General features: G+C 40.9%; 1 protein-coding gene across 1 annotated transcript in view; it reads right to left on the bottom strand.

Annotated features, from left to right (window-relative positions):
* Positions 1-20,050, bottom strand: part of LOC129828031 (glycine receptor subunit alpha-4-like) — a 106,564-nt gene that overhangs the window by 20,222 nt on the left and 66,292 nt on the right. Inside the window, 4 exon segments of the mRNA XM_055889443.1 lie at positions 11,088-11,170; positions 13,623-13,846; positions 18,753-18,820; positions 19,381-19,514. Of these exon segments, the coding sequence (XP_055745418.1) occupies positions 11,088-11,170; positions 13,623-13,846; positions 18,753-18,820; positions 19,381-19,514 (509 nt within the window).

Genomic DNA, 20,050 nt, shown 5'->3' with positions numbered 1-20,050 from the left:
TTGATCACGCTCAAGCTCTTTTGCAGGTGCAACATCCAGAAGTAGGAGACCTCTGCATCGCAGTGCTAGCTGTGCCACCAAATATTCTGGGTTCGAGCCAAGGCTCTGTCGCAGCCAGCCGCGACTGGGAGGTCCATGGGGCGACGCACAATTGGGCCACCGTCGTCCAGGTTAAGGAGGGTTTGGCCGACAGGGATATCCTTGTCTCATCGCGCACTAGCGACTCCTGTGGCGGGCCGGGTGCTGTGTACGCTGACCAAGTCGCCAGGTGTACGGTGTTACCTCCGACACATTGGTGCGGCTGGCTTCCGGGTTGGATGTGCATTGTGTCAAGAAGCAGTGCGGCTAGGTTGGGTTTTGTTTCGGAGGACGCATGGCTCTTGACCTTCACCTCTCCCGAGTCCGTACGGGAGTTGCAGTGATGAGACAAGACTACCAATTGGATACCACGAAATTGGTGGAAAAAAACATTGCCATGCTGTCAGCAATACCAACACTGGCCCAGGCGTTTGTCCAGATAGTTAATCTCAAGGCTAACCACTGGATCACGGTAAGTAACCTCCGCTGCCAGGTAGGTACTGTTAAGGTGTATGACTCCAGTGGTCATGACACTACCCACCTCATCTTTTCCAGGGACTTCTGTGACTGTGGAGTGGCCGGCAGTCCAGCAGCAGAAAGGGGGCACATATTGTGGGCTGTTTGCTATTGCAAACAGTCTTACTCTCTGCAGAGATGAGGAACGTTCCATGGCACGATACCATCAGAAATCCATGAGAAATCATATATTCTCTTGTTTTCAGGCTGGGTGCCTGGAACCATTTCCCAGTCCCGATTCCAGTCCCCATCCTGGGTCCAGGACTCTCAAGGTGTCCACGCCCTACACAACAGAGGTCAGCGTCCACTGCTTCTGCTGGAAATACGTGAGAGAAGGTAAGGAGGTGGCGCGGTGTAGGAAGCATTGTCATGTGGCTTGTTTGTTTCATGTCGTCAATGTGCGTGAATTTGTCTGTCCATCGACATCCTCCATCAGGTTTCGTCTCATCTTTCCCCCACCCTTGTTTTCACTGCTTGGCTGGTTCCCCACCTCAAGACAGTTGGTATTTTATTACATTACATCTTGTTGTAAATTGTATGTTATTGTAAGTAACCTTAATCATGTTGTAATATTGTTTTTAATTAGTAGAAAGATATGTTTTCTTGCAGACATTGGCTGTGAAGATGGTAAGTTGGTTGGTACTGTAAGTATATAGCACATATACAGTTGAAGTCGGAAGTTGACATACACCTTAGCCAAATACATTTAAACTCAGTTTTTCACAATTCCTGATTTAATCCTAGTAAAAATGTTACTTTACTTTAAGAATGTGAAATGTGAGAATAATAGTAGAGAGAATGCTTTATTTCATCTTTTATTTCTTTCATTACATTTCCAGCGGGTCAGAAATTTACATACACTCAATTAGTATTTGGTAGCATTGCCTTTAAATTGTTTAACTTGGGTCAAAAGTTTTGGCTATTTTAGCCAGTAAAGGCTACTATTCTTGGGTAGCGGAATTACTTTTGCTTCACTCCAGGCCTGAAGGCACATACTTTCTAGTAGGCTTAGATTGAAGATATGGCTTATAGGAGTGGCAATATCATCTGCTATTATCCTCAGTTGTTATTGTTGATAGACAACAATAATTTTTTCACTTCTTCCACACCAGTGGTGGAAAAAGTACTAAACTTGAGTAAAAGTCATGCAGTAAAACCCTACTTGAGAAAAATTCTAAAAGTATTTGGTTTGAAACATACTTAAGTGTCAAAAGTAAATGTAATTGCTAAAACATACGTAAGTATCATAAGTAAAAGTAAAATCATAAATCATTTCAAATTCCTTATATTAAGCAAACCAGATGACACTATTTTCTTCTTTTTCTCTTTTTTTTGTAAAGCAATGGGCATACTCCAACATTTAGATATAATTTACAAAAAAAGCATGCGTGTTTAGTGAGTCCGCCATATCAGTGGCGGTAGGGATGACCAGGGATGTTCGGTTGATAAGCCCGTGAATTTCACTATTTTCTTGTACTTTTGGGTGTGTAGGAAAATGTATGGAGTAAAAAGTACAATCTAGTCTTCAGGAATGTAGTGAAGTAAATGTAAAATTTGTCAAAAATATAAATAGAAAGTAAAGTACAGATAACCCCCAAAAACTACTTAAATAGTACTTTAAAGTATTTTTTACTTAAGTACTTTACACCACTGTTCCACATTCACTTTACGGAATTCAAAATTACAACGCTTGTCTTTCATATTTTGATCAGTTATATTTGGATGTGCAGTGTCAGCGTTTGTTACTGGCATTTCATGCCTAAATTTGCTAATCTTGCCAATGAAAATAATCATTTAATTAAATTGGCAATAATAGTGGGTTTTGTGATGAGTGAGCCATCTGATTCAATGAATGCCCGAAATTTCATTTAAGGTGCTCCAAAGCATTTTACTGTCATTCTTTATGTCATTTATCTTTGTTTCATAGTACACTGCTCAAAAAATAAAGGGAACACTTAAACAACACAATGTAACTCCAAGTCAATCACACTTCTGTGAAATCAAACTGTCCACTTAGGAAGCAACACTGATTGACAATAAATTTCACATGCTGTGAAAAAAAAGAAGCATTCCCCAAGACATGATGGCTTTCACTTCAGCAGTAATAAATTCATGAACTTCTTTGAGGAAAAGATCATGATCATTAGAAAGCAAATTACAGACACCTCTTTAAATCTACATATTCCTCCAAAGCTCAGTTGTCCTGAGTCTGCACAACTCTGCCAGGACCTAGGATCAAGGGAGACACTCAAGTGTTTTAGTACTATATCTCTTGACACAATGATGAAAATAATCATGGCCTCTGAAAACTTCAAGCTGCATACTGGACCCTATTCCATCTAAACTACTGAAAGAGCTGCTTCCTGTGCTTGGCCCTCCTATGTTGAACATAATAAACGGCTCTCTATCCACCAGATGTGTACCAAACCCACTGAAAGTGGCAGTAATATAAGCATCTCTTGAAAAAGCCAAACCTTGACCCAGAAAATATAAAAAACTATCGACCTATATCGAATCTCCCATTCCTCTCAAAAATGTTTGATAAAGCAACTCACTACCTTCCTGAAGACAAACAATGTATACGAAATGCTTCAGTCTGGTTTTAGAGCCCATCATAGCACTGAGACTGCACTTGTGAAGGTGGTAAATGACCTTTTAATGGTTTCAGACCGAGGCTCTGCATTTGTTCTCGTGCTCCTAGACCTTAGTGCTGCTTTGATACCATCGATCACCACATTCTTTTGGAGAGATTGGAAACCCAAATTGGTCTACACGGAGAAGTTCTGGCCTGGTTTAGATCTTATCTGTTGGAAAGATATCAGTTTGTTCTCTGACAAATCAACTGTAAATTTCGTTGTTCCTCAAGGTTCCGTTTTAGGACCACTATTGTTTTCACTATATATTTTACCTGTTGGGGATGTCATTCGAAAACATAATGTTAACTTTCACTGCTATGCGAATGACACACAGCTGTACATTTCAATGAAACATGGTGAAGCCCCAAATTGCCCTCACTGGAAGCCTGTGATTCAGACAAGAAGGAAGTGGATGGCTGCAAATGTTCTACTTTTAAACTCGGACAAAACAGAGATGCTTGTTTTAGGGCCCAAGAAACAAAAAGATCTTCTGTTGAATCTGACAATTAATCTTGATGGTTGGACAGTCGTCTCAAAAAAAAATGTGGAAGAACCTCGGCATTACTCTGGACCGTGATCTCTCTTTTGACGAACATATCAAGGCTGTTTCAAGGACAACTTTTTTTCCATCTACGTACCATTGCAAAAATCTGAAATGTTCTGTCCAAAAATGATGCAGCAAAATTAATCCATGCTTTTGTCTACTACTGCAATGCTCTACTTTCCGGCTACCCGGGTAAAGCACCAAATACACTTCAGTTAGTGCTAAATACGGCTGCTAGTATCCTGACTAGAAACAAAAAATGTGATCATATTACTCCAGTGCTAGCCCCTCTACACTGGCTTCCTGTTAAGGCAAGGGCTGATTTCAAGGTTTTACTGCGGACCTACAAAGCATTACATGGGCTTGCTCCTGCCTATCTTTCCGATTTAGGTCCTACCGTACATACCTACACGTACGCTACGGTCACAAGTCGCAGGCCTCCTTATTGTCCCTAGAATTTCTAAGCAAACAGCTGGAGGCAGGGCTTTCTCCTATAGAGCTTCATTTTTATGGAATGGTCTGCCTACCCATGTGAGAGACGTCGACTCGGTCTCAACCTTTAAGTCTCCATTGAAGATGAATCTCTTCGGTAGGTCCTCTGATTGAGTGTAGTCTGGTCCAGAAGTGTGAAGGTGAACGGAAAGGCACTGGAGCAACGAACCGCCCTTGCTGTCTTTGCCTGGCCGGTTCCCCTCTCTCCACTGGGATTCTCTGCCTCTAACCCTATTACAGGGGCTGAGTCACTGGCTTACTGGTGCTCTTCCATGCCGTCCCTAGGAGGGGTGCGTCACTTGAGTGGGTTGAGTCACTGATGTGGTCTTCCTGTCTGGGTTGGCGCCCCCCCCCCCCTTGGGTTGTGCCGTGGCGGAGATCTTTGTGGGCTATACTCGGCCTTGTCTCAGGATGGTAAGTTGGTAGTTGAAGATATCCCTCTAGTGGTGTGAGGGCTGTGCTTTGGCAATGTGGGTGGGGTTATATCCTGCCTGTTTGGCCCTGTCCGGGGTTGTCATCGGATGGGGCCACAGTGTCTCCTGACCCCTCCTGTCTCAGCCTCCAGTATTTATGCTGCAGTAGTTATGGTGTCGGGGGGCTAGGGTCAGTCTGTTATATCTGGAGTATTTCTCCTGTCTTATCCAGTGTCCTGTGTGAATTTAAGTATGTTCTATCTAATTCTCTCTTTCTTTCTTTCTCTCTCTCGGAGGACATGCCTCAGGACTACCTGACATGATGACTCCTTGCTGTCCCCAGTCCACCTGGCCGTGCTGCTGCTCCAGTTTCAACTGTTCTGCCTGCGGCTATGGAACCCTGACCTGTACACCGGACGTGCTACCTGTCCCAGACCTGCTGTTTTTAACTCTCTAGAGACAGCAGGAGTGGTAGAGATACTCTCAATGATCGGCTATGAAAAGCCAACTGACATTTATTCCTGAGGTGCTGACCTGTTGCACCCTCGACAACTACTGTGATTATTATTATTTGACCATGCTGATCATTTATGAACATTTGAACATCTTGGCCATGTTCTGTTATAATCTCCACCCAGCACAGCCAGAAGAGGACTGGCCACCCCTCATAGCCTGGTTCCTCTCTAGGTTTCTTCCTAGGTTTAGGCCTTTCTAGGGAGTTTTTCCGAACCACCTTGCTTCTACACCTGCATAGCTTGATGTTTGGGGTTTTAGGCTGGTTTTCTGTAGAGCACTTTGAGATATCAGGCACATGATTACTGCATACAATAGCTGTAGGATCAGCAGAGGCATTTAGGGCAGTTAGAGGGACATATATTAGGTTACTTACATGGTAGCATCCAAAGCCACTTGGATAATGTACATTTGCTGAAGAATTATGGCAACTCAGCGACACAATGGTACGGATTAATTGAGCTGGGCATGGGTCATTGATAAGTCATTATCTCAACACTGCCTTGTAAGGCTGTGAAAGGATCCAGGAACCCAAATTATTTTCATGGATCCCCTCCTCATTATAAAACAAGATTTGTTTCCAGAAGGTATCAACATTTCCAATAAATGTTACACCCACAGAGATGCAATGGTCTCGTAGCCAGTTATGGAGGGCTACAAGTCTGCTGAAACGATCAATGCCATGATTCACGGGGGGGACATGAGGCCAGATATTATTGGCCATTTGTTGGTGTCAAGCAGAGACCCAATCAGTTCTTTGAAATCCATCTTCAGCTGTTCTGAGCTGCCCTTCATTATGTCATTGAATCCCACATGAACTTTGATGTACTCAATTTCCTGATGCAGGTTTACAATGTTTGATGTCCTGTACTCGTGCTCCTGGATAGCACAAAGTATTTTCTCCAGGGACTGAGACATTTCGCACCATTGAACTGCCCAATACAATGGCCGGAGAAGGGGATGGATAAATCTGCTCAATCCTACCCCTCACACAATTTGTTGAACCTTTCACGGGCCCACGATCTCTCTCTGCTCTGATAAACATGATTCTGCAACTCTCATCTCTCCAGCGTTGCACTTCATCATTTATTTCCGTATAGAATTGCGTGAATGGTTCTGAAGGAACTGCAGCACCCCGTGATAAATTGAAATAAATTAGCTAAAGTTATAGAATTACTGCCGTCTGTTCAGAAATAAATTAAATCATTCAGAATAGCCTACTACACCATGAGAAGGCCTATAATTTAGCCACAGAGGATCAATAGCTACTTTTAAAAAATTGCCAGTTGGTAACGCACTGCAAATCTGTCAGTGAAAAAACAGCATGCAGACAAAGCATGTCTTTAGCAACATTTAAAAAACATTTGAGGGAAAACACAGGTTGGAAAGCAAATGTATCCCGCTGAAAAGAGAAGACTTTATTCTGTAGGCTACCAACATATTTGATGAACTTCCAATATTGTTTTACAAAGTTAAGCAAGAGAGAGAGAGAGAGGCTTATGGCGCGAGCGTGTCGGCCATCACCAGCAAGTGAGCTGCTAATCATTGGGGAGTCAGTGAAACTGGAAAGCATTTTTAGGACTATCATTTTCTCTTCACATTGTAGACTACAAAATGTGTCTACACACACCTAAGACTAGTCTATTGATGGATTCAAGAAAAGGTTGTTTTTATTGATTTCAGATTCTCAGTTTGTCAGTGTCAAAGTAGCCTGCCATTTCGATCAGTGTTAAAAAAAGATTCTGCTAAAGTCTCTAGTAGTCTAAAATGACGGAGAATTGCATGAAATGTGTTTATTAAAGGCCACATTTTTCCGGACCATAGGCTACTAAACATGTTCCTCATGTGTCCAACTTCTGTAAGTGCCTCTACTCTACTGCTCTATGTCACTACACAAACGCAATGATACGAATGCAATGCTTTATAATAAATGTGTTTTTTTGTACCTCAAAACTTCCGAGGTGACCCCCCCTCTCAATCTCACTTTTTGTTCCGGCACATCCCGATTTACAAATATAGACTGCTAGATAGCTAACAAAATGGCTACATGGAGTTGACCTTTTGTATTCTATTCTTATTTTTGCACTGTTTCTATGCACACTCACAGGGCCCTACGCACTACGCACACTGATACTCCAACACACATACAAACACTCACTCCATCATTTGCTCACATACACATAATATGCACATACATTTATGCTGACTCTACACACACCCACTCACATACAATCATCAAATAAGCTGCTGCTTCTCTGTTTATCATATATCCTGATGCCTAGTCACCTTAACCTTATACATATCTACCTTTATCGATCATCCAGTGTCCATGCACATTGTAAATATGGTACTGGAACTGACCCTGTATATAGTATGCTTACTTACTTTATTATGTTTTTCTTATTTACTATTTTTATATCTTGTGTGTTTTTGTTCTACCTTATTATTTTTAATAAAACATTGTTATTGATTACTGCATTGTTGGGGTTAGAGCTAGCAAGAAAGGCATTGCACTGTACTTGTGCATGTGACATTAAAACTTGAAACTGAAACATTAAAGAGAAACTACACCCAAAAACTGTAATTTTTCCAAGACCTAAAGAATGGTCTCCTGATGTGGTTTAAACATTGTTGAGGACTTGTTGTTTTTCTATTTTAAAAAGTGATATTTTGAGAGTGAAAACCTGAATAAAATTTGAAAAACAAAATGGAGGAAATGGGATTTGGGAAAAAACAAAACAGAATCAGGCAAAAAAATTAAACAGATTTTATAAGGCCCTACATATGCGCATACACAAATATGCATACACATAATATGCAAGCGTACACGCGCACACGCACACCTCAACCCTGTCTATCCTCCCACACCTTTTGAAGGGTCTATTTCCCCTCACAGGGGTCTGATTACCGGACCATTAAAAATGCACGTAGCATGCATTAATGCTTTGGAATAATACTACTGATGTCTGTCTGGGCCCTTGGGGCCCGTGTAACAAAGACAGAAATTATTCAAGATATTATCCCCTGATCCTTACCAGCAGCCTGAAAACAACATGACCACTAAAATACAATTATCTTGCTCCAGAAGATTTCATTCACATATCCTTCCCTAACAAGCAAGTAGAATATTAATGTCTTCACAAAAGTGACAAAATGTTATCTTTCCCTTCCCAGTTACACACTAATAGGAGTCAAACATCAAATGAATGTATTCAAAGTGTGTGGTCAAAGTGTAATTTATGAGATGCACTGTCTGGATTTATTTGACGAGATGACCTAGCTGAGGATACCAACGTTTTTATGGGTCTTGTCCCTGTAAAAAATACAACACATTTAGATGGAGGTCTGAATTGGTCAAGCTTCAGATTTACTGTCTAACTCTGTCCTGTGGATTTACACTTTATACATCTACTTACTGACTTAAGGCTACCAAATTGGGTCACAAGAACACATGATGGTTTTAAAGATTGTTTGAAGTAGGATCTTGCTACGGCACATACTATTTATACATACTAGAGCTCAAGGCATCAAGATTAAGGCTGTCAAAGAGCATTGGTCTGGACTTCCATTGTCAGAATTATCAGACTCCGAAGATATCCCTCTCTCTTTGCCCTCCTTGCTCTCGCCCTCAATGTGCAGCGTTGGCAGTTGGCATAGCGTGTGATAGTTAAACCTGCCTGTTATACCTGTTAAACCTGACATGTCCTTTTCATGTCCTCCCCAGGCAGCCAAGGTGATCACACCCTGGGCAGTGTACTAACACTTGTCAAAACAGAGCTGGTTGTCCCCTTCAGAGACACGCAGAGGAGGGCTTCCTATAATCAAAAATGATTAGGACTCCTGTAATGGCCCTGTCAGGTAATAAACTTGCTGGCTGGCATGCTTTCCAATGTTGGCCAAGATTTCTCTACTCACCTGCTCTCCACACTTTAGGAGGGTAGGTTTAATTGCAGACAAGAAATATATTTATCAATCTTTTACCATATTTGGCATTGAAATATGGGTATACCACACAACTTGACATATCACTCATTTCAAATGCCTGCTGCTGGATCTCCCAGCAAGAAATCGGTTATCTTCCGAGCCAGGTTTGCTCCCATTTGGTTCTCCTCTTGCTAGTTATTTTGTCTGGCCTGGCAGAGGTGGAATTAAGCCACCTCCGGGCGCCAGGGGTGGGTCATATAATAAAAGGGGACACAAAATGAAAGTTTCATTATTGATATTCTCGAAATTGGATTTGTGGATGCTATCAGCGCTTGGGGCAAGGGGTAGCAAATATACTTTTTTTAACATTTACATTTTATTTAGGTAACAAGGAATGACATGCTATGCACAGACTTTATAGACTAGACTTTGTTCTGTTGATATTTCTCATGAATAGATTCCTACATTTGATACACAGCACAGGAATTGCATTACCCTTACACAACATCACTGACAAAGCTAGCCAGTCATTTTATATTGCTGGGTCGCTAAATCACACAAGTCGGTGTCAGAAAGTCCGTCTTTCATTTTATGCATGCACAAGTAACCGTCATCTGAGGATGTTTGATAAAAGCAGCAACTCAAAACCTAGGCTGTCACATTCAGGCATTGAATTTAATCTCAATCATATGTGGTGATATTACAAAAGTATGTGGACACCCCTTCAAATGAGTGGATTCGGCTATTTCAGCCACACCCGTTGCTGACAGGTGTATAAAATCGAGCACACAGCCATGCAATCTCTAAAGACAAACATTGGCAGTAGAATGGCCCGTATTGAAAAGCTTAGTGACTTTCAATGTTGCACCGTCATAGAATTCCACCTTTCTAACAAGTCAGTTTGTCAAATTTCTGCCCTGCTAGAGCTGCCCTAGTCAACTGTAAGTGCTGTTATAGTGAAGTGGAAACGTCTAGGAGCAACCACGGCTCAGCCGCACCGTGGTAGGCCACACAAGCTCACAGAATGGGACTGCCGAAGCGTGTAGTGCATAAAAATCGTCCGTCCTCGGTTGCAAACTGCCTCTGCAAGCAACATCAACACAATAACTCTTAGTTGGGAGCGTCATGAAATAGGTTTCCATGGCCGAGCAGCCGCACACAAGTCTAAGATCACCATGCGCAATGCCAGTTGGCTGGAGTGGTGTAAAGCTCGCCACCATTGGACTCTGGAGCAGTGGAAATGTGTTCTCTGCAGTGATGAATCGCACTTCACTATTTGTCAATCCGACGAATGAATCTGGGTTTGGCGGATGCCAAGAGAACACTACCTGCCCCAATGCATAATGCCAACTGTAAAGTGTGGTGAAGGAGGAATAATTTGCTGAGGCTGTTTTTCATGGTTCGGGCCAGGCCCCTTAATTCCAGTGAAGGGAAATCTTAATGCTACAGGATAAAATTACATTCAAGACAATTATGTGCAGTTTGGGGAAGGCCCTTTCCTGTTCCAGCATGATAATGCCCCCGTGCACAAAGCGAAGGGCCATACAGAAATGGTTTGTGGAGATCAGTGCGGAAGAACTTCACTGGCCGGAACAAATCCATGTCCTCAACTCCATCGAACTCCTTTGGGATGAGTTGGAATGCCGACTACAAGCCAGGCATAATCGCCCAACATCAGTGCCCGACCTCACTAATACTCTTGTGGCTGAATGGAAGCAAGTCCCCGTGGGCAATGTTCCAACATCTAGTGGAAAGTCTTCCCAGAAGTGTGTTAAGGCTGTTATAGCATGATGTCCATGATTTTGGAATGAGATGTTCGATGAGCAGGTGTCTTACATCATTTTGGTAATGCATTGTATCTCTTAAGAAATTTCACAACTTAAAACAAAATGCTCCATTCATAAACTAAAAGCCAGTGTGAAAATGGCTGGGGAGAGAATTAAAATGAAAATTAGGAAGAAGGAGACTCACAGCTTTCAAGCTGCATGGTACAGGTCTGAATATCCATGGGGAAATTCTTCAAGTCCATAGGGCAGGACAGGATGAGAGTCAGCCTGAGATAGAAAGAGAGAGAGAAAAGAGAGAAGGGCAGCTTTAGGTGAAGGTAAAGGGCAAAGGAGAGCGTGAAAGAAGAGAATTACAACATACAGGGAGAAATTAAGACAAAGAGGCAAAGGTAGAATCAGAAATTCCCCAGGGCAGCTTTCTAGGCCCCTTACTTTTTTCAATCTTTACTAATGACATGCCATTGGCCTTAAGTAAAGCCAGTTTGGCTATGTATGTGGATGACTCAACACTCTACATGTCAGCTACTACAGTGAGTGAAATCACTGCAACACTTAACAAAGAGCTGTATTTAGTTTCAGAATGGGTGGCAAGGAATACATTTGTTCTAAATATTTCAAAAACCCAAGAGCATTTTATTTGGGACAAATCATTCACTAAACCCTAAACCTCAACTGAATCATGTAATAAATAATGTGGAAATTTAGCAAGTGACTGCCATGGCAGCAGCTAATGGGGATCCTCAATAAATACAAATACAGATGCAAAGGGACTTTGAAGGTCAGAAATGTGATTGAAAACGTACCTAATGCTATGTCGGTACCAATATTTATGGCCTACCCCCTAGATAAACTCTACTGTAACGTAAACTCGCCCCATTCCGTACAAATGTGCTCAACCGCAACATTCAAACGAGGCTACAAAGAAAACTAATGGGACTGTAGCGACTGTGTTGACTTCAAAATCGAGGGTGTGAACTAGGTTTCTATTCAAGCGTTGATCGACATGGTAATGGCTCTATAGTATTGGAGAAAAGTTGAAAAAATGGACCCTCCGTTACATCTAGACGTGTCATGTCGTACGTACAGCACACATGAAGCAATTATTTCTCCACCAGGTGTAGTACTTCTCTCATCCTTTAAAAACAAGAAATTGACAGTGACGGGGATAAGGGGGGATACCTAGTAATGTTTTGCATCTTCATTGCATGCGATCATCATTCTCAAAGCCGCTGTTTACTTCTAAGATCACTTTAGCACCGCTCTAAAAACCCGAATCAAATTCGACACAAACCTTCAAATAGGTATGTAATGACACATTATATAAACTCTTTATAGTGTTTTATTTACATTTTAGAGGCGATAAGGTGATAAGTTGGACAGATCGAGTGAAAAAAAGCAATTTTCCCACACAATATCTCTCCTTCTCTCCTTCTCACTCTCACGCATTAGTTTTGCTTTAAAAAAAAAACGACGGGGCTCATTGCCTGCTTGAATTATGCAGAAACGGGCAGCGTTTAGGTCAGGTCATTGACATTTATTCTGTTGGAAAGGGGAGAAATTGTGCTTTACAATGGAATTGACATTACAGTTGATCTGGAAGTATTACGTTTTGGGGCGCTAAAATAAGGGAAATTGTACGGACCAAGGCGATGTACGAGTTTACGTTACATTATGGTATGAATTGTGCGTGTTTTCTCCGATTATCAAAAAAGGCAAATTGCAAAGGATGCCGTGCGTTACGGTGCCGTTTGGTTTACAGGGCTTTGCTGTAATTGGTAGACACATCCTTCCCTTCATTTATTGCAGCACTGACGCATTGAGTCCTCAAGGAGCCGTGAGGAAGAGAAGGAGCTATTAGGGAGTTTGGGTTTGAAGAGAAGCTGTGTAATTACCTGCTGTAATGCATTGCCCAGAGGAGCGACGAGAGCCACCAGCTCTATGCTAATTGTACGGACCAAGGCGATGTACGAGTTTACGTTACATTATGGTATGAATTGTGTGTGTTTTCTCCGATTATCAAAAAAGGCAAATTGCAAAGGATGCCGTGCGTTACGGTGCCGTTTGGTTTACAGGGCTTTGCTGTAATTGGTAGACACATCCTTCCCTTCATTTATTGCAGCACTGACGCATTGAGTCCTCAAGGAGCCGTGAGGAAGAGAAGGAGCTATTAGGGAGTTTGGGTTTGAAGAGAAGCTGTGTAATTACCTGCTGTAATGCATTGCCCAGAGGAGCGACGAGAGCCACCAGCTCTATGCTACTCGCAGGAGCCTCCATTGCTATTGTGCTGCGATAACGTGCAGTACTAGGCCCAAAAATACAATGATGAATGAGCCTTCGAAGCTTCTCTGTGTGTGTAATGTATCCTTAGCTCAGAGAGGTAGCTACGAAAATGTCTTTGGACTAGTGTGTGGTGACTGTTAGCAGATAAATCTGCCATTGTAATCAATATGGCATGCTTAACTGCATATTTTTCAATTCCCTTCATGGGGTCATGAATGTTGATGGAAGAGAGATATATCAACTCACAGCAGTGTATGGGTTCAGGGGCTAATATATTGGTATCAAAGTTATCGTAATGAATAAATCACTAGCGCCCTCTTTGGCCATAGGCAGAATTGAATTGAATAACTCAATACCTTCCCCTTCGGCCATAGGCAGAATTGTCTTGAATAACTCAATAGCTCCCTCTGTGGTCACAGACCGAAATGTCTCTGCTCACCTGATGCTATATAGTACGCTCCCATCTTGGAATATCCGCAGCAGTTTGTTGTCAGTGGTGACCTCATGAAAGTTAGCTCCCTTCTCGTTAGCGAAGAACAGGTCAGGCTTCCAGATGGAGTCCAACATGGAGGGATCCAGGTCCAAGGAGTTGTCCGGGTACTCCTGGTAAGCCAATCGGGGATCGTTCCATTTTTGCCGTAGGAACACATTGAGCCTGTAGTCCTGTGGATTGACCAAGAAATTGACTCATTGGCTCTTTCTCAATTAATCTTTTCTCGATTCTTCGCATCGCATCCTCTTTCCTCGCCTCCTCCTCAAAACGCATAGGAGAAGATGTCAGAGGGGATGGACTTTGGGCCTTCTCCTTGAATGCCGTTGAGAAGGAGGCGAGGTGATGGGATGTGAGGAATTGCGGAAGATACATTGAGGTTGAGCCATGATACTGTTGCCAGGTTTCAATTATTTAATTAGCATGTTCTGATCATGATCGTCTCTGATGTAATGTGGGAAGTCTGGTTAAATTAATAACCTTTACTGTTGTTAATTATACACAAGCCAATGCGACAAAGGGAAGCTTATTTTCAATTAGTTATTTGAAAAGTAGGGTGTATTTATACTTTGAAAGTAATGTGTATCTTGATCAGACTGATTTGAATTATTTATTTTTAGTATTTCATTTAAGGGTAGATTATCTTTAATATTGCCTGCATCACTTCCAAACCCTCATATATTATTTGCAAATATATATATATATATATATATATATATAAACATACATATACATATACATACCTACACGTACATACACATATACATACATATAAATAAATATCTTTAAAAAAAATATATTTCCTTTATTACCAACCCTAATACCCCTCCCCCAATTGGAGCAAACCAATGAACAACAACGCTTAGGCCTGTATTTCCAGCTTATTCATACTATATACATTTTATGGACACAGTCTATTTTACAATAGTTCTATTTTGTTTGTCTTTACTCCTGTCCTACCTCTACCCTCAACCTCTCCCATCTCTTTCTGATGTCCATCCTGTTTGATTTCTATTTGCCATATCTTTCAAACTGTGCTCTTTCAAGAAAGGTCTTAACCTATATACACAACAGTTCAAAAGTTTGGGGTCACTTAGAAATGTCCTTGTTTTTAAAAGAAAAGCAACTTTTTTGTCCATTCAAATAATATCAAATTGATCAGAAATAGTTTTAAGTTTAAGTTCCTCGGCTTACACATCACGGACCAACTGAAATGGTTGACCCACACAGACAGCGTGGTGAAGAAGACGAAAGCATCCTGTCGGGCTGTATCACCGCCTGGTACGGCAACTGCTCCGCACACAACCACAAGGCTCTCCAGAGGGTAGTGAGGTCTGCACAACGCATCACCGGGGGCAAACTACCTGCCCTCCAGGACACCTACACCACCCGATGTCACAGAAAGTCCAAAAAGATCATCAAGGACAACAACCACCCGAGCCACTGCCTGTTCACCCCGCTATCATTCAGAAGATGAGGTCAGTACAGGTGCTTCAAAGCTGGGACCGAGAGACTGAAAAACAGCTTCTATCTCAACGCCATCAGACTGTTAATCACTAACATTGAGTGGCTGCTGCCAACAAACTGACTCAAATCTCTAGCCACTTTAATAATTCAAAATTGGATGTAATAAATGTATCACTAGTCATTTTAAACAATGACACTTTATATAATGTTTACATACCCTACATTACTCATCTCATATGTATATACTGTACTCTATACCATCTACTGCATCTTGCCCTTGCCATTCGGCCATCGCTCATCCATATATTTACATGTACATATTCTTATTCATTCCTTTACACTTGTGTGTATAAGGTAGGTGTTGTGAAATTGTTGGATTACTTGTTAGATATTACTGCATGGTCAGAACTAGAAGCACAAGCACAAGCACAGCATTGGCTTCTGAAAAGCGTTCGGTATACACGGTGGATGTCTCCGGCTCTAATTTTATTTGATAGATGTGATAAAAACATCATAAAGTAGTTTTTTTCAACCGAGTTGTATCAGTTTATTCAACATTTATTGCGATTTTTGGAATTTTCCTTTCTTTGCGTCAGGAGAAGATGGGCATGTTCGCGCCACATGGCTAGCTAAGGTTGCTAATTCGACAGGAGAGAAGGACATTCTTAAACCAAACAACGATTTATTCTGGACAAAGGACTCCTTGTACAAGATTCTGATGGAAGCTCAGCAAAAGTAGGAACAATTTATGATGTTATTTCGTATTTCTGTGGAAAATGTTGAGTCCTATTTTCCGCCCTTTTTGCGGGCGCTGTCTCGCTATAACGTAAGATGTTTGTTATGGTAAAGTTTTTTTTTTTAAATCTAACACGGCGGTTGCATTAAGAACTAGTGTATCTTTCATTTCCTGTCCAACATGTATTTTTTAGTAAAGTTTATGATGAGTTCTTTGGTCAGATTAGGTGAGTGTCCAAAATATCTCCGGACAATCTGGTGAATCGATGCTACATATTCACAATGTATAACCACGGTTTGCAGCTCAAATTATGCACATTTTCGAACAAAACATATGTGTATTGTATAACCTGATGTTATAGGACTGTCATCTGATGAAGTTGGTCAAGGTTAGTGATTAATTTGATATCTTTTGCTGGTTTTTGCGATCGCTACCTTTTGCTGCTGATAAATGCATTTGTGTGTTTGGCTATTGTGGTAAGCTAATATAATGCTATATTGTGTTTTCGCTGTAAAACACTTAAAAAATCTGAAATATTGGCTGGATTCACAAGATGTTTATCTTTCATTTGCTGTACACCATGTATTTTTCATAAATGTTCTATGATGAGTATTTAAGTATTTCAGGTTGCTCTCTGTAATTATTCTGGCTGCTTTGGTGATATTTTTGATGGTAGCTGCAATGTAAAACTATGATTTATACCTCAAATATGCACATTTTCGAACAAAACATAGATTTATTGTATAACAAGTTATAAGACTGTCATCTGATGAAGTTGTTTCTTGGTTAGTGACTAATTATATCTCTCTTTGGTCGGTTTTGTGATATGCGGTAGAAAAATTGTGAAAATATGCGGTTGAGTCTTTTGCTATTGTGGTAAGCTAATAGAAATACATATTGTGTTTTCGCTGTAAAACATTTAAAAACTCGGAAATGATGGCTGGATTCACAAGATGTTTATCTTTCATTTGCTGTATTGGACTTGTGATTTCATGAAAATTATATTATATGATATTAACATCTGCTAACCATGTTTATGTGACCAATAACATTTGATTTGAAATACAGTGTAGACATTGTTAATGTTGTAAATTACTATTGTAGCTGGAAACAGCTGATTGTTTATGGAATATCTACATAGGCGTACAGAGGCCCATTATCAGCAACCATCACTCCTGTGTTCCGATGACACTTTGTGTTAGCTAATCCAAGTTGATCATTTAAAAGGCTAATTGATCATTAGAAAACCCTTTTGCAATTATGTTAGCACAGCTGAAAACTGTTGTACTGATTAAAGAAGCATTAAAACTGGCCATTAGACTAGTTGAGTATCTGGAGCATCAGCATTTTGTGGGTTCGATTACAGGCTCAAAATGGCCAGAAACAAAGACCTTGTTTCTGAAACTCGTCAGTCTATTCTTGTTCTGAGAAATGAAGGCTATTCCATGCGAGATATTGCCAAGAAACTGAAGATCTCGTACAACGCTGTGTACTACTCCCTTCACAGAACAGAGCAAACTGGCCCTAACCAGAATAGAAAGAGGAGTGGGAGGCCTTGGTGCACAACTGAGCAAGAGGACAAGTACATTAGAGTGTCTATACTGCCCGCGTTGCATCACGTCCAATGGCAGCATCCAAACTCAAGAATCGCCGAGGTTTAATTCTTGAGGGCTGATGCGCGTGTTCATTCTACCTTGCAAATAAAAATAATGAGCAAAACAATTTAGATTTCAATAGGTTTTTGGTGTAGCAGGTAAAACGTCACATTGACACAATGCTGGTGGCAACGTGTGTACTGTAGCAGACTTGTTAGCATGGGATGTTAATTACTTAATTAACTCAGGAACCACACCTGTGTGGAAGCACCTGCTTTCAATAGACGTTGTACCCCTCATTTACTCAAGTGTATCCTTTATTTTGGCAGTTATCTGTAGTGCAGGCTGAGGTACCAGATTCTGGCTTAATCCAAGTATTGTTCAGTGCCTGTTGAAATGACAAAAATCAGCTTTGTGTGAAGCAAAATGAACAGCTACTTTGAAATTGGGTCGACAAACACTGCATGTCCTAATTTAGTTACGGTAGTTATTCAAGTAAATCATTCTAGTAAATGCTCATGGTATTGAGAGACTCTGTGTTCTTCCCTGGCAGTTTTCAACTGTCTGTCTCCGTTCCAATGAGGTATCACAAATAAACTAAGGACAGCACAACAAACACTGGGCCACAGCATCCAGTGACATCATTAGTGTCCTCTCTGTCCACGCTGAACTAACCTGGGGTCAAGCCCTCAGGGCCCAATATCCTTTAACAGCTCACTGCTACGACCTGCTGACCAAGCACTTTCCCCCAGTTTTTCATTTTAATTGCAGAGTGGACTGTTCATTATCAGAACATCACTGACCCACCGTTCTCTGAAGATTGCTCTGATAGGCTCGAGGAAATAAAGGGAGAGAGGTGAGGGAATTGCTCCAATACTGATTAGGCCAAAGGTTAGGAATGAACAGGTATTATATTAACTGGAGGAGAACTTTCAGATTTCTCTTTTGTAAATTCTGGGATTTAGCTAGTGTAAACCTGCTCAAATATGATCCTTATCAAGGTAATTCATGATTATACTGAACAATGAGACTGCCTAAGGGTTATCATGATTCCTGGATAATTATGGTATTTTGTATAATGTGCATATTCATTTAAACATTTAATTTCACCTTTCTTTTTATAGGTTTGTCTCTGAGATTAATCTCTTTTGCAAGAGAGACTTGTTCAAGACGGCAGTAGTTGGCAACATATTCAATTATTCGCTTGAAAATGAATGGATTCTAATTCCAGGACGTTAATTGACTATGGAAATTCAATTAACATCAGACGTGTTTTCTTACCATAGTCGTTTCTGTGATGGACCCAAAGCTGTTGATGAAGATATTGCAGGTGACATTCACAGGCGGACCTGAAAAAGAACCAAAATAAAATCCATCACTCCGTATACGGAATAATCCTTTCACTGTTTGACCTGCTGTAAAAAAGGTTTCATAAAGATCATTTTAAAATATTTGAATGACACTGGTTATTGTATGTGCAAGAAGTGGAGAGTGCCTTCTTGTCACCTCTATGATGTTGAGCAAGTATGAAGTATGTATGACACTAGTGTAGATGGGTTATGGTGGGGAACGACTGCTGTAGTAGTGTGTACTGATTCCAGTGGCTCTCTAGTACGGAATACTGTGTCTCTCCTGTCGCTTTACAAGTTGAAATACTAGGCATGAATCACTTTGTTTAACTTTTCAACAGAGAACTAGGCTAACAAAAAATGCATCACATTGGTATATGGAATTTTAAGTTAGGCAACCACATGGAATGTGCAGTTCCAAGCTTCCTATCCATTTCTACTGGTAAGTCCTATCTTACTTTTTTTTTTACCGGTGGCTGTCTGCTTGCATTAGTTTCGTGAAGTTTCAGTATTTTTTTATGGGAGCTGTGGCCTACTTCTGAAACTACTTTTTGACGTACCTTTGAAGTTGGGTCTGATGCGGGCGTCATAGCCAGACCTTTTCCCCATGAGCTTGTCCAGGAAGTCAGATGGCGACTGCGAGGAGGGGACTGTCCTACTGGGGGACTTTATCTCCTCCTTACAGGAGCCCAGTCTGAAGAAAAACCAAAACAAAGACAAAGAAAGAGAGGAGAGGAGAGGGAGGAAGACGCAATATAAACTTTAACCGGTATCAGTGGAATACATAGGGAGAGAACAACAAGGATTTAAACGACTTTTGCACAGCCACCCCCCCCGAAAACCCATCTAATTTCACATGATGCTCGGGACATATTGTGTTTAATAGAACCTACCCACTGGGAACACACTGGTTGTTTCAATGTCATTTGTCAACATATTGTGACGTAGAATCAACATGGAAAATACATTGGATTTGAAAAAATAAATCAACCAGTACTGTTGTCATCTCATTTCAACCAGCGTTTCAAACATTGAAATGAGGGTAATACTTTAACTTAAATACATGGACTTATCTTGACTAACAGGATGTTACATCAATCTATACTGAAGTAAAATATAAACGCAACATGCAAAAATGTCTACGAATTTCACTGATTTACAGTTCATATCAGTCAATTAAAATGCATTTATTCGCCCCGAATCAAAAAAATTCACATGTATGAGAATACA

Source organism: Salvelinus fontinalis, chromosome 29, assembly GCF_029448725.1.
Source record: "Salvelinus fontinalis isolate EN_2023a chromosome 29, ASM2944872v1, whole genome shotgun sequence".
Taxonomy (NCBI): domain Eukaryota; kingdom Metazoa; phylum Chordata; class Actinopteri; order Salmoniformes; family Salmonidae; genus Salvelinus; species Salvelinus fontinalis.
This window is presented reverse-complemented; position numbering and strand designations above follow the sequence as displayed.